The sequence below is a fragment of the Dendrobium catenatum genome, unplaced genomic scaffold (assembly GCF_001605985.2).
Source record: "Dendrobium catenatum unplaced genomic scaffold, ASM160598v2 fragScaff_scaffold_718, whole genome shotgun sequence".
In the NCBI taxonomy this organism is placed as follows: domain Eukaryota; kingdom Viridiplantae; phylum Streptophyta; class Magnoliopsida; order Asparagales; family Orchidaceae; genus Dendrobium; species Dendrobium catenatum.
In genome coordinates this window covers 538346-553641 of record NW_021319180.1, presented here as the reverse complement: position 1 = coordinate 553641, position 15296 = coordinate 538346, and the positions used below count along the sequence as shown (strand labels likewise).

General features: G+C 31.4%; 1 protein-coding gene across 6 annotated transcripts in view; it reads left to right on the top strand.

The window, feature by feature from the left end:
- The window catches only part of LOC110107362 (proactivator polypeptide-like 1), a 37107-nt gene extending 24869 nt beyond the window's left edge, over nt 1–12238 (top strand). For 5 of the 6 annotated variants that reach the window (XM_028696228.1, XM_028696231.1, XM_028696230.1 and 2 more), the window contains exons 5-6: nt 11314–11373; nt 11805–12238. In XM_028696228.1, coding sequence (XP_028552061.1) covers nt 11314–11373; nt 11805–11954 — 210 coding nt within the window. In that variant the 3' untranslated portion in view covers nt 11955–12238. The remainder of the gene's footprint in view (nt 1–11313; nt 11374–11804) is intronic. The other variant, XR_003701263.1, reaches the window with a different exon arrangement.
- The last annotated feature ends 3058 nt before the right edge of the window (nt 12239–15296 follow it).

Genomic DNA, 15296 nt, shown 5'->3' with positions numbered 1-15296 from the left:
TCTGTTGGAGGGAAAAAAAGGAGAGATGGGTGGTTGTTGGAGTTGGATTTAAGTGCTGTTCATGTGTTAGAGGAGATGGAATCTTGCTTGGGTTGGATTTAGATATGAAGGTTGGCTGGTAGTGGACTGTTTGGGTTGGATTTATGGGTGTGAAAGCTGGTAGTGTGCTGTTTTGGGTTAGATTTGTGGGTTGAAAGTGTAGGTGCTTGAAGTCTTGCTAACAGCAAGTGGTTGTTTGGTGATGGGCTTTGAGGAAGTGGGCTGTTATAGTTCTGCTATAACTGGTTTTGGTTGAGTTGAGCGAGCAGGTCTGCTAGTTTAGGCAAGTGGATCTTAGGGAAATGTAAGGTGTTGTGAGGGAATTATAGGTGGGTTTTTTGGGTTGAAGAAGATGGGTTGATATTGATTTATGAAGTGGGGAGAACTTGGCTGGAGATGACTTTGTAGTGGGTTGTAGGTGGGTTGATTTTGGAGTGATTAGAAGAGGTGTTAGTAGGCTATTGGGTTTAGTTGGAGGTGCATGTTGGATGATTGAAGTTGTGGGCTGTTTGAGGGTTGTATGAGAGATGGCTGTTGTTGGTGGAGAAGGCAGCTGTTGGCTTGGGAGTTTAGGTAGTTGTTGGTGGTGTGGTAGGAAGAAGATTGGTGAGTTGAGAGAAGGTAGTAGAGTTTGTGGGATGTTTGGGCTGAACAGATGAGTTGGATGCTGATGGTTTTGATTACTACAAGTATGCTAAGCGGGACTAAAAGGTGGAGGAGGCAATGAAGTGTTCACGTGAATATAGGCAGGCTGTTGGAGAGCAGCTTGGAGTGTGCTGGAGTTGCTCGGAGTGAGATTTTTTGGCAGCAGGATAAGGAGACGGATAGCTATTGTTTTGAGGGATTAGGCAGGGATTTAGTTGACTAGTTGCGGCAAGGCAGAGAGATCAGTTAGGGAGTTCATATTACAGCCCTCTATATGATTTCAACGTTATGGACACAATGACAAAGTCCGCTTTGCTAATGGGCGGTGTTCTGGTAACGCTGCGCAATATTTTGTTTGTAGTCTATCGATGATGATCACCTTTGATGGCATGAGCAATATTATAGCCTTTTCTATATGATTTCGATGTTCTGGACATAATGATTGTCACGACCCTGCCTAGATACTCGATTTAACGAGGTGGGAACTGAAAGTCAAACGGTATTATAATTTCATCCCAATTTAAAAAAAAAAACATATTAACATGAACTTTTGAACAAATTGAAGAGCCACTAACAACAAAGAAAACTATAAATCAATCAATGTCAAAACTAATCATTTTACCTGTTGTCATTTGCACGTCGTCTTCTATAAATATATTCTTCCCTATCAGCCATTCCAAGAACTTCAAATTTTACCTAAAAATATTAGTTAATGGAATGAGTTTACGAAGTAAGCTCAGTGGGTAACTATTAGAATAATTGATATGAATATTCTTATTTACAATACTCTTATAATCTTTAATATGCATCAAATCATTTTTTAACTTTATTTCATTCATTTTAGTAATTTATACATATCCGATCATTTCAACGTATCTATTAGTCATTTTTCTTGGATACATTCAAATTATCGTGGAATGGATGTAGAGGTCAACAGGAAAGAACTGAACTTCACATAAATTGCAAATCACAACCGCACTGACATCAAAGTGAAATTGAACTAAACAGCAGCGTTTGGTTTAATTGGAGTTTTTTTTGTTTTACTTGTAAAACCTATCTAATTGGGGTTTGCTTTGTATGTCATCTATTTAATTTTGCTTAAACTAATTTTTTTTTTTCAATTTGGGTTTGGCTAACAATAACGTAATAAATCGAATAAGGTTTTTGATATGACTTTATGCTAAATCCTTGATTGTTTATCGGATGAACCAAACTGTATTATGTATATAGCATTGCTTGTTTCCGTTTGGTTTGACTAAGTTATCCAAATCTAGTTCAAAACCTAAACCAAAACATTTAAATTGATTTATTGTTTAGTTTGATTTGGTTTCTTGATATAAACAAATCTGGGACTGGGGTACCCGCCTAATGGCCACCGTATGTGTGAAATTTTATCAGGTCGTGAGCATAGGTGCAAGACAAAAATAACCCAAATTTTTGTAAGTTTATGGACTCTAATGGATAGAGAAGGATCACATTGAAGCTTATTTAATCCGTCGAAATAAAATACTTTAGATATGCAAATAAATTTTATAAGTGAGGCTCTCTTTTCTGATATGTCCACACATGTAAATTGGCAAGAGTATACTAAGAACACTAATGGTGTTGTTGGAGCAAACATGTGAAAATCCTGTTAAGTTGAAAAGTAAATGAAGAGCCACAATTTGTGTAGCAAGCATGTTTTATACCTGTCATACTCCGGCTATAAAACTACAATAGTTTCAAGGCTAACAAATTACAAGCTTAAGCCTATACATTGTGGCCCATTATCAATTTTTTATCCTGATTCCTCATTTTCATTCTTTGGTGATATAATAATAACTCTTTGGCATATTAGTGACTGTTATCTGTGCATATATTTAATAGAGGTAATCCTAGTTTTACAATTTCATCAAAGTCAATACCGTCCTAAGTTTCCTAATCCAGCATTGCCATCCTATTTTTTTCCTTCACGATAGAAAAGTTACTTCCTATAAGCAATATTTTGATAGCATAATTTTTTAGTGTTTTCTTGTCTTATATGTTAGATGCAGATTATATATACTCTTAACCATTTTAAGCTCTCAATAGTAGGGCTACAAACGAACCGAGCATTCTATGAGTTACTTGTGGCCTAGCTCAATTAAAACTCCTTCGTGATTGCTTAATTAAGCAATCAAACAAGCTTAAACATTTTTTTAATTCTCGATACATAAATAAACAAGCTTGAACAATAATATGTTCAGGGCAGAACCCCCTTAGGTTCAGCCCCCCCTAAAAAAAATAATTTTTTTTTATTGCATAGTTCTTTAGGTATTTTGTCTTTATTACAAGATTTTTTAGCCAATTTTCCCCCCTACAACTTTTAAAATACTATGATCTTTAGGCATTTGACCCAAACAAGCAGGTTGAACCCCGCCAAGGGGCGCTGCCCCCTTACACCCCCGACAGTTAATTATAAGTTTGCCCCCCCTGAAAATTAAGGTTGGTTCCGCCCTTGAATATGTTCGACATATTTATGTTTATGAACAATATCATCAAAAACTCGTGAACAAACTTGACATAAGGTTTGATAAGAAGCTCAATTTTTGTTCGATACAAAGCTTATTAATAACTTAATTAATGTTTGATTATAAAAATAATGAACATGTATGATACAATTAGAGATGAAAATAATTTTATTGTCCCCGAATTACAATTCAAATCACCGAGAACATTATTGGAAACGTACTTAAATCCATTGAAATATAGAATCGAGGTTTTTGATCTTCCACGTTTGAAGAAGCTTTCTCCATTTAGAGCAAAAGACCTATTCTTTTCACTTAAGATGGGAAATGGGGGAAATGAGACCTCAACTGTTTAAACTGAGGATCGCGACCCTATTTATACTTTAAGTTTATTTATTTTATTTCAGCACATCTTTAAAATAAAATAAAATAAAATGCTTGGTCTTTACACAATATTATATTTCATACAAATTTAAACGAGATGCCATATAAGCAAAATAATCATTTAATTCTTAAGTTGATCACGAATTTTATTGGCTTAATTTTTAGATAACTACTAATGTATAATACTATTTATATGTATAAATATGTAGGCCCACATATAGAAATTTTCAACAATTTCTCACTTGGGCCACATATATGTATATTTATAATTCTACAGTATTAAACAACCGTAAGAGCTCAATATTTACTATCTTTATAAAATAACATCTCTTGACAATCTGGTCCATCTATCATATCAATATATAATCAAAATGATATTTATTATAATTTTATGTAACAAAAATTAAAAATGGTCAGTATATTAATATAATTAATGACATATATCAAGTATAGATGTATAGTATGAAAATTTCATGTGATGTGATATCAAAGCATGACTTTTTTCAATTGATACAATATTATAACTCAAAAGAGTTATCAAAGATTCAGTACTTTATATTAAACTACAACTGAAAGTAACTTTATTTTAGAGTTTTCAATAACTAAAAAATAACACTATAGTCTGATCAATAAATAAGTTTATAATAATTGAACAATATAAATAAACTCCCATTATGAGCACATTATCAAAATAAATTACACCAATATGAGCCACATGCTTATGAAATAGTTTAGATGGTAATCTTTTTGTAATCATAAAGTTTATACTAATATATTCAATAGAAATTTAAGAACTCAGAACCGTTTCCTTCACAACAACAAACTTATTATCAATATGCTTTGATTTTGATTAGCTCCTGTTGTTCTAGGAATATGCTTTATTATCACAATTTGTTTTTAATGGTTTCTCAATGTCATCAATAATATGTAGCTTTATAATAAAATTTTATAATCATATTCATTGATTTGAAGCCTCATAACAAGCTATAAATTCTATTTCCATTATAGAAGAAGCTATAGGTGATTGCTTGACATTTTTTTCAAGATATAGCTCCTTTGACTAGCATGAAAATATAGCCTGAAGTGAATCTTCTACTATCGAGGCAACCAACAAAATCAGCATCAGAGTATCCGATGATCTCTTAGTAATCTGATTTCCGATATACGAACATGAAATTTCTTGTCCTTTTTAAATACCTCATAACCCTTTTTACTATTTTCCAATGATCAATTCCTACATTACATAAATATCTACAAAGCAGTCCAATAATATATGCAATATCCGGATGCATATAAACTTGAGCATACATATGACTCCCTATTGGTGATGCATAAGGGATTTTATCCATCTCTTGTTTTTCAACTTCATTTCTTAGCATTAAAGCATAATAAATTTATCTCCTTTTGCAATGGATGTATATCCTAGTGCACAATCTTTCATGCCAAATCTGTTAAGCATTTTATCGATATATGTTGTTTGTAATAAACCAAGTATACGATGGGAGCGATCCTGATGAATTTGTATGCCCAACACAAATAATTTATTTTCAAGATTTTTCATTTCAAATTTATTTGAAAGAAAACTCTTAAGCTCATGTAATAAGCATATATCATTTTTGCTAGCAGAATTTCATCGACATATAACAATAGAAGAATAAACTTACTCACATTGATCTTATGATAAATGCATTGATCAATAGTATTTTCTTTAAAATCAAATGAAGTAATCACTTGATTAAACTTTTTTATACCATTGATGAGATAGATGCTAGCTTGCTTGCTTTAAATCGTAGATGGATTTTTTAATTTGCACACCATATGATTTCAATCAGAAGATTGAAAATTTTCTGGTTGCATCATATATATACTTCAATATCACCATTAAAAAATATAGTTTTTACATCCATCTGGTGTAACTCTAAATAATAATGACCTACTAGTGTCATGATGATTCTAAAAGGATCTTTAGAAGAAATTGGAGAGAAAGTGTCTTTATAATCAATGCATTTTTTTAGTGAAATATTTAGTAACAAGACGTGCCTTATATATTTCAATTTTGCCTTTTAAATCTCGTTTGATTTTAAAAATGTATTAACAGTCGATCGACTTTACTCCTTTAGGAAATTAAAAAATTTTCAAATATCATCGTCTTCTATTAATTTTATCTCATCTTTCATTTCCCCGATCCACTTATGTTCTTTGAGATGCATGATATAATTATCTGAAGTCGCTATATTCCTTTCCCTCATGGACCATCTTAATGACACTTCAATTTGAGGTTGTTGTCATTCTTATGAATATGAGATAACTTAATAGTAATTTGATTATCTAGATTTACAATTTCAATAATATCAGTCATAACTACCTGATCATTTTTATTTGTAACAGTAAGAATAATAATATATTCCTTCTCAAAATCAAAATATTTAAGTTTATCACTTACACTATATTCAACATCTTCAATAAACTTAGCATTGCTCATCTAAAAAAAAATTATTCGAGGAATCATAAAATTGAAAACTTCTTGAATTTTCAGAGTATCCAACAAAATAGTAGTTAATAGTTCTTGAGTCAAGTTTTTTTTTTTTTCATTGGGCTTATATGGCCTAGCCTTAGTTGGACACCCCAGACTTGAAAATGCCTAATACTAGGCTTTGTTTTAGTCCACAATTCATATGGGATTTTAGCTATTGCTTTGTTTGGAACTCTATTAAGAATATAATCTGTAGTCTTTAAGGTTTCTCCCCAAAGTGATTCTAGTAAGTAAAATTGACTCATTATACTTATAATTATATCTTTTAAGTTTCTATTTTGTTTCTCAGCTATACCATTTTGACTTGGAGCTTCGGCATAGTGTATTAAAGAAACGATGCAACATTTTACTAAATATTTTGCAAAAGGGTCTGAACGTTGTTAACCTTATCCGTCATATCTACTATAGTATTCACTACTGCAGTCAGATTTCACAGTTTTAATGTTCTTACCAAGTAGATTTTTAACTTCAACTTTAAAGATCTTAAATACATCCAAGGATTCTGATTTTTCATGTATTAAGTATAGGTACTCATAACGAGAATAATCATCTATGAAAGTAATAAAATACTATCGACCATTCCATGAAGCTATAGGAAATGAACAATAAATATTAGTATGTATTAATTCTAAGATATTTAACTCTTTTTGACACCTATTTTTTTAGTATTTATTTGTTTTCATTAAATATATTCAATGAAAAATTTAAAATTAGTATAATCAAGGGAATTAAAAATTTCATTTGACATAAGTCTTTCAATTCTTTGTTTAGAAATATTTCCTAAACGACTGTGCTAGAACATAAAATATTTATCATCAATAAATTTTTTCTTTGTATCATAATTATTTATATGCAAAGTTGCATTTATCTGTTAGGCAGATATATATCAAATTTATATAAATTATCAATCAAGGAACCTGTATCAATAATTTTTGAATACTGAAAGAGACTAAAATTTTCATTTTCAAATGAATAAGAGTAATCAAATTTGTCCAAACAAGTAATAAAAATCAAATTCTATCTTAATGATTTTGGTGCTAAGGACAAATTAACTTTAGAACAAACAATATTAAGAAACCCTTTTTGATGAGCCAATTAGCTTATTTTATATATATATTTTTTCACTTAACCAAGCTTCTTGCAGAAGAAATAAGTAATAATCAGATATTCTTTCTGTTTAATTTTAGGCTACGAACTCCCTTTATCTGCAGTTCCTTTAGCTTTATAATTACTTTTCCTTTTGATGACAATGTCATTAAAAGAAGAAGGCAAGTGTGCATTTTCTATCTTTTTGTTTCAGTCTTTATTCTTATTGCACATACTGAGCAATGAGCTAGTTAAAAGACAATTTTTTATTTTTGAGTATTATAATTTATCTTAAAAAGACTGAATTGTACAGAAAGAAAGATTAAGACTAGATGGACAAGAATGTCATCAAATAATTCTAACTTTAATGCTCTCAATCTTGTAATAAGATTAGATATTTTCATAATGTACTCCTTATATTTGTTTTACCTTTATACCACAGTGAAATAAGTTTATTAAGAATAATACTAGTTTCGACTTTTTCTGAATCTACGAAACAGTCTGATATTTGACTTAATTTTTTTTTAGTATTTTCCTCATCAGGTATTGCACCCATGATGGTATCTGGAATAAATTGTTTCATGATCATAATTTATCTTAAAAAGACTGAATTTTACAGAAAGAAAGATTACATATTTTCATAATATACTCCTTATATTTGTTTTACCTTTATACCGCAGTGAAATAAGTTTATTAAGAATAATACTAGTTTCGACTTTTTCTGAATCTACGAAACAGTCTGATATTTGACTTAAATTTTTTTTTTAGTATTTTCCTCCTCAGATATTGCACCCAAGATGGTATCTGGAATAGAGTGCTTCATGATCATAAGACTCATCCGATTTAAACGCTCTTACTTTTCAAAATTTGCCCTTTGTTTGAAAGTATTTTCTGAAGTAAGGGTAAGAGGGCGTTCAATCCAAATTGCATAGCCTAAATCAATACACCTAAGAACAATAGTAATGTGTTGTTTCAATTTCTTAAAGTCATTTAGTATTGAAATGCTATTTAAATTGATATATTTTGGAGAAACATTGATTGAAACGAATAAAAATTAACTCACAATTAGTAACAGTGTAAGATGAGCTATGATGCACAAACGCAGACACAATAACACGGATACAATATGATACAGACACAGGACACGTTAATTATTAAAAATATAGGATACGAATACAGACACGGGTTGGACACGACATTATAATTTTTATTTTTAAAAAATATTATATGAAAATTGAATAAATATAATTTTAAAAATAATTTATAAATAATAAATCATTAATTAGAATTTGTGCTTAAAATTATTAATATTATGATGTTGAGACTCGGGTGTTGATGTCGTTTATCACTCATCGAGAGAGGATATGATAATGTTGTCGAGTGTCGGGCATTGATGTTATGTAATAAATATCGGGCATCAATGTTAAGAGGGTGTTTATCGTCAGTGTTAAGAAGGCGTTGGACAAAGATGAGATGTCAACTTGGTGTAGAAATTACTACATCAATGTAAAACGACGTCAGATTTTGATATGGAGATCGTTTTGAAATGTTGATGTTGTAAAGATTTTAGACGTCGATGTTAAGATGACATCAATCATTGTTGTAAAATCAAAGTTGTAACCCGCTAAAGAGAAATAAAAAAGAGAATATTCAATGAATGAGGTATTAAGTGTGGGCGATTGATTTGGTGTTGTGGATAGGAAATAAAAATTTAGTTTTTATATTTTAAATAAGTAAAAATTTTAAATATAAGAAATTATATTAAAAAAATTCATAAAATATTTAAGCTACACGTGTCGAACACGCGTGTCCAACTTGTATTTAATATTTTTTTTAATTGAACACGTTTTCGACGTGTCGGACACGTGTTGTGTCAGGTACTTGTCAGATACTGCACGCCTCTTTGAAGAGAAGTGTTGTGCATCATAGAAGATGAACCTTTTATAAGATACCTAACACAACATTGACATTTAGTCTTTAGACAAAATTATTATTTGTAAATGACACTTTTAAATTTGTAGTTAATAAATATTGATAATAAATTCTACCAACAATAAAACTTTCTTTGGTTTGTTTTATTGTATGCATGAATGATTCCAAAATTATCACATATTTATTACCATATTTCTATAGCCTAGATTTATACATATTTATTATTACATTTCTATAGCCTAGACAAAATTAATCTTCATTTGGGCCGATTATTTTTCTCATAGACTTTTAACAATTTTTAGCATTATTCAACTAATTTTAAAATTAAATAAATTTATCTAATAGAGATCACTTTGGTGACAAATTATTTCAAGTTAATCTAATTTTGAATTAATGACTAATTATTTGAAATGTGAAATATTTAATTGATAAATATATGTAATGAATAAATTAATTCATTTATTTGTCAATCTTTTTCTATTGTTTTACTTCATGAAAAATTGATACTTATCTACCAAAATAATCATAATCCTTATAAAATTATGATATGTTGGTATAAATTCAATGTAGCAAATTAGTTCATATAGAAACATAATTATGGGCTTAAATTATAAATAAATAAAAAAAACTTTAAAGGCCCATAATCACAACTTAAGCCAAACAAATTTAAAAGCCCATCAACAATTGCAGTAGTATGCAATTGAGCATTTAAATACATAAATTATAAAAAAAAAAAAATACACTCAAACACTGTTATCATAAATAAACTGTTTAAAAAAAAATGAAACGATGTACTTGTAAAACCGTTCACTACAATCGAAATTTTATCTACTATTGCGTCTTTTCATAAAATTGATGGAAATAACCAATTCAATCAACAATTGCAAACAAATTTCATGAACAAGGAAAACTTTACATGGAAGATGACGAAAGTAGTGAAGAATAAGAAAACGACTTAAATTCACATTAAAAGCTTTGAAATTCATAATTCTGAATTTCTCAAAAATGAATTAAAAACTTATACAAAGTTCATAACTTTGCTGGAAGGGTTTAAGCAAATTTATTTGGAAGATATGCATCAATTTATATATTTCAATGAAGATTTCATTTGACCTATAAACTCAATTAATTAATAATAAATTTAGATAAAATGATTTTCATTGATATTAATTAAATCGTTATAATGTATAATTCAATTAACGGGTTCATTTGTGATTGTAATTAAAATAAGTTATAAATATTAATTAAATCGATATAATGTATAATTTAATTACAATTTTTTTATTTTATATTATTATTTATTTATATTTTACTGGTTTGTTTGATAGCTCAAAAACACTCATTAGATATGTTCGTGAATAGACTTATTTGATAGTTCGATAACCTTTGCTAGATATGTTCACGAGGAGGCTTGTTTGGTAGCTTGAAAATGCTCGCTAGATGTGTTCATGAATGGGTTCATTTGATATTTAAAAAATGCTCGCTATATATGTTCGAGAACACCCTCGATGAAATTGCTTGTTATTATGCTCGTTAAGGTTTATTCATTATGCTAACAAACATCTTGAAGTAGAGCTCGTTTATAGTTCGATAAGGCTCATTTGTTCAAACTTCGATAAGCACAAAATGAATTGAATATGAACCAAACATGAACATCTATTGATTTAAATGAACCAAGCTTGAACATGAATATAAAAGCTCGAATTGAGCTCAAACCGAGGTTAAACAAATTGATAATAAACGAACTCAAAAATGAACAAACACTTGCTCGGCTCGGCTTGGCTTGGCTTGGTTCGTTTGTAGTCCTACTCAGTAGGAAACCTGAAGGGTCTGCCTATCTGGTTGGCAAGCCTTTGGCATTTGTATCTTCCCCCTAAATAGAATATGAACACTTTACATGATTTGAATTTTATCATTGTTCTGCTTTTGGTTTGGTCACATAAAACGGCGGCGTTGTGATGACCCGGTTAGGAGAGTAGAGGTATTAGATTTGACTTATGTTAAGAAAGGTAGGGGTAGAATGACCTTTCTTTATTAGATTTAAATGAGAATTTGACTTTTAATAGGACACAATGGAGAAAAAGGATTCATGTAGCCGACCCCACGTAGTGGGATAAAGGCTTGATGTTGTTGTTGTTGTTGTTGTTGTTATTGTCTGCTTTTGGAAAACAGTTGTTGATTTTTAAGTGCAATTTTGATTTTTGGCAGCTTGAGGTGATTCAGATTCTCATTAAAGCATGCAACAAGGCGGAGAATTTCGCTCATCAGGTCAGCTTTCTTAAACTAGCTTGTCAATTATGGTAAAGTGAAGAATTTTTTGATAAAATATAATATGTGCATTGATCAATAAAATGTTGCCAAAAAGCAGCCAAACAGAAAGGATCTTAGCAAATCTATAGCGGATGGTAGCATCATCTTCTAATGTAGAAATTCTTTTTACAACCACACACACAGTCAAAACATTTGCCAGCACTATTTCTTTATCGTATATCATGAATATGTAATGTTGCCTCGCAACCTCTTTGTATATCGAGTTCATCTTATTTGTAACATGTCACGTAATCATTTTTGTTGAAATTGTATGACTTAGAAACAATTAATGCTCTGAGCGCTTGTATTAGAGTATTATTTATCATGATATGCAGCTCTGATTTTGATTAAACAAAACCAATCTTCTCATTGTTTTTGTCTATATGCAGTGCAAGAAGCTGGTTCTTGAGTACGGCCCAATCATTATGGCCAATACACAGAAGTTTTTAGAGAAAACAGACATCTGCACAGCGATACATGTGTGTAAAGCACAAAAAGCAACTGAAGTAGAACAACAATTCCTGTCTGCTTCTGCCTGAACTGGTTCTGCATAGAACATCAATGGATGCCTAAATTTGTAGAAATCATGAAACAGGCTGCAGTGAAATTAGCATTTGCCTCTGTGAGTGACACACTTCTCACTGCTTTTACTCTATTTCTATGATTTGTAAAACAAGATTCTGTAATGGCTGAATACGGGATCTATGGCTCTACTTATTTGGTGTTGTTGCTGCTGTAATGTAAATTTTCATCTCAACTCTGTAAATAATAGTATTTACTATTGTATGATAAATGTTTTCCTATAGGATTCCACGTTTGATTAGTTGCTGGGAAGTTTTTTTTTTTTTTTAATTAAGTAGAGCAATTAAAGCACTGAATTCTACTTTGGAACTTATTTTTTTATTATGTTGACAACTTGCCCTGTATTTTTTTTTTAATGTGTGAAGTTTCCAGCTAAAACAAATTCATTATTATGGTGCCTATTAAAAGATTGATGCTTGCATGTAATGCTACATTTTTAAAGTTTTGACTACTTAGGTCTCATTTGAGCTCATTTGGTTGTTTGTTAATAAAAAGGCTCTTTTAAAAAAGATGATTTATGCTTTATTTAGGATGATTTTTTTTACTGTTTCTTAATATTGTTTATTCTTATAAAAATTAAAATTTGTATATTAAAAAATTATTTTAAGAAATAGTGAGAAAGTTGTATCACATAAGATCTTAGTTTTCACTCATTATATGTATATAACAAATAAAATTATTTAGTTTGAAAATGTTTAAAGATGTAAGTAGAGTTTGAAATTGTTGTGTATTGAAATGTCTATAATTATGGAGATAATTTGACATCTTAGGATTATATAATTTCTTTTTTTATTCCTTTCCAAATCTCAGTGATTGTAACTACAGAATTGGAGATCATTTTGAATTAAAGACCAATTCTACCCCTGCTAAATAAAAAGAGCTTCTCGTCCCCCTACCCTACACTTGACCTTTCCTTGCTCTGGCACTGATTGACCAGCTTAGCTTCATCGTCAACATTCTCGTTCAAGGATTGGCTGGAATCTAACTTCAAGAACGGCCTTTCCCGCCCGTAGCCTTCCGTTCTCTCTCCTTCTTTCTCTCCTGCCTGGTGGGGCCATTCCAAGAAGTCGACATTCTTTTCCATTCAATTTTTCCTCCAGCCCAGCTACACATTTACCTTCGATGAATCATTTCTTCGGACAGAAGAAGATTCTGTAAACATTGACTTGAAATCTCACTTATAGGAGTCCATTGTGGAAGAATCTTCTTAGGAATTAGGCTCAAACTCGTCCACATCTCCTGTCCGAACGAACATCTCCCGTCGCCGGTTCTAAAAGCACTTTAGATGGCTCAAACTAGAGATTTAGGGGCTCAGAGTGAAGAGCTGGTGCTTTACGCTTAGGCAAAGGGTTTTTACGTATGAAATTGGAGAAGGGGAAAAATCATGAGGTTTAGTCAAAGTAAAATAATTTCATTGGCATGACTTGAAGATTACAAAGGGCCCTAACAAATAACTAAATGTAATAGTATAACATATTACACATGAATTTTGAAAGACATCTTGCAGTGATAATAGTACTAAGGGGTTGTCATCAGGAAGTGGTGGGCGTTGCTTCGTCGATGATCAGGAGCTTAGTTAGATCGGTGTAAGAAGTCAATTGTTGATAGATGATGGATGTTAATTGTTGGTAGACATTAGATGATATTTGATAGTGAACATTAAAGGTCAAGCAATGGTGAGAGATTGACTCAATTACTTTCTTAATATGAGGAGAGAACGAGCAATTAATAAGTGTGTTCGAACTTGCGTTTTTTCAGAAGATAGGTTGGGTTTGTAGATAAGATATAATTCAGAGATTTTGCCCTCATTTTGTGAAGACTATGATATGAGTTTTGGTTTTCTATAGGCGCAAGCCCCTATAGTTAATTACACATCTCGATAACGAGAGAGAACATTCGATTAAAGCTATTCGTCAATCATATACCTAAAAATATGTGTTATCAAGCATATAGTAGTAGCATGGATTTAGGTATTTGAGAATTTGATATTTAAAATTATAAATTTGACAACCTTGCACTTCAAGCAGATGATGCAGGAATGGATGGACCCAAACAAGATCTCATGGTTCCGTTGTCTCGAGCCATCATGGTCCCTGGTGTACTTAGACAAAGTAGGTTGTCGACCCAACATGGCAAAAGGATCCTTGTCAGCAGCCATGGTTTTGAGTCATCCAAGGGTACATTATAGACTTGGGGTAGATGCTTGTCTAAGGAGACAAATCTAAACCCACCTTAGCTCACAGAGGGTTTTGTGCCCTATCGATTATATTTTATTAATTCATATCTCAAGGATTTGATGCCATTGGGGGCTTAAGGGCTTTGGCCATAACCATAATTTAGAGGTGACATTTGGCGGAGAATAAACCAATTTAGAGGGCCTCGATCATAAATGTTTACTTGCGGTGCCATTTGGTGGCAAAATCTCTTATTAGAGGACATGTGCCATGTTCTTACTGGCAAGAGATATTTTGAGAAGGAATCCTAGTAATATTCTCAACCAGACATTAGCTCTTTATGTGCTTAAGTTATTTTTAGATTTATCCACATCGATAAACTGTTGCTGAGGGTGGATTGTTTTGATTTAAGCATTTGATGATTGAATTTCAATTTTTATATATTTGGATCTTAGGTAATATTAAAGTTTTGGTTTTAGCTCTTTGGGAGTCTTTAACTCATTAAGTTATGAGGTAATTTTTCATAAGATAGGTTGGATTTGTAGATAAGACACTATTTAAAGATTTCACCCTCATTTTGTGAGGACTTTATGATATGAGTTTTGGTTTCCTATAGGCACAAGCCCTTATAGTTAATTACCCCTCTCGGTAATGAGAGAGAACTTTCAATTAAAGCTAGTCGTCAATCAGATACCTAAAGTTATGTGTTATCTAGTATATAGTAGTAGCATGAATTTAGGTATTTGAGAATTTGATATTTAAAATTATAAATTTGACATCCTTGCACTTGAAGCAGATGATGCAGGAATGGATGGACCCGATCAAGATATCATGGTTATGTTGTCTCGAGCCATCATGGTCCCTGGTTTACTTAGTCAAAGTAGGTTATCGACCCAACCTGGCAAAAGGATCCTTGTCAGCAGCCATGGTTTTGAGTCATCCAAGGGTACATTATAGACTTGGGGTGGATGCTTGTCTAAGGAGACAAATCTAAATCCACCTTAGATCACATAGGGCTTTATTCCCTATCGACTATATTTTATTAATTCATATCTCAAGGATTTAATACCATTGGGGGGCTTAAGAGCTTTGGCCATAAACTTAATTTAGTGGTGACATTTGGCA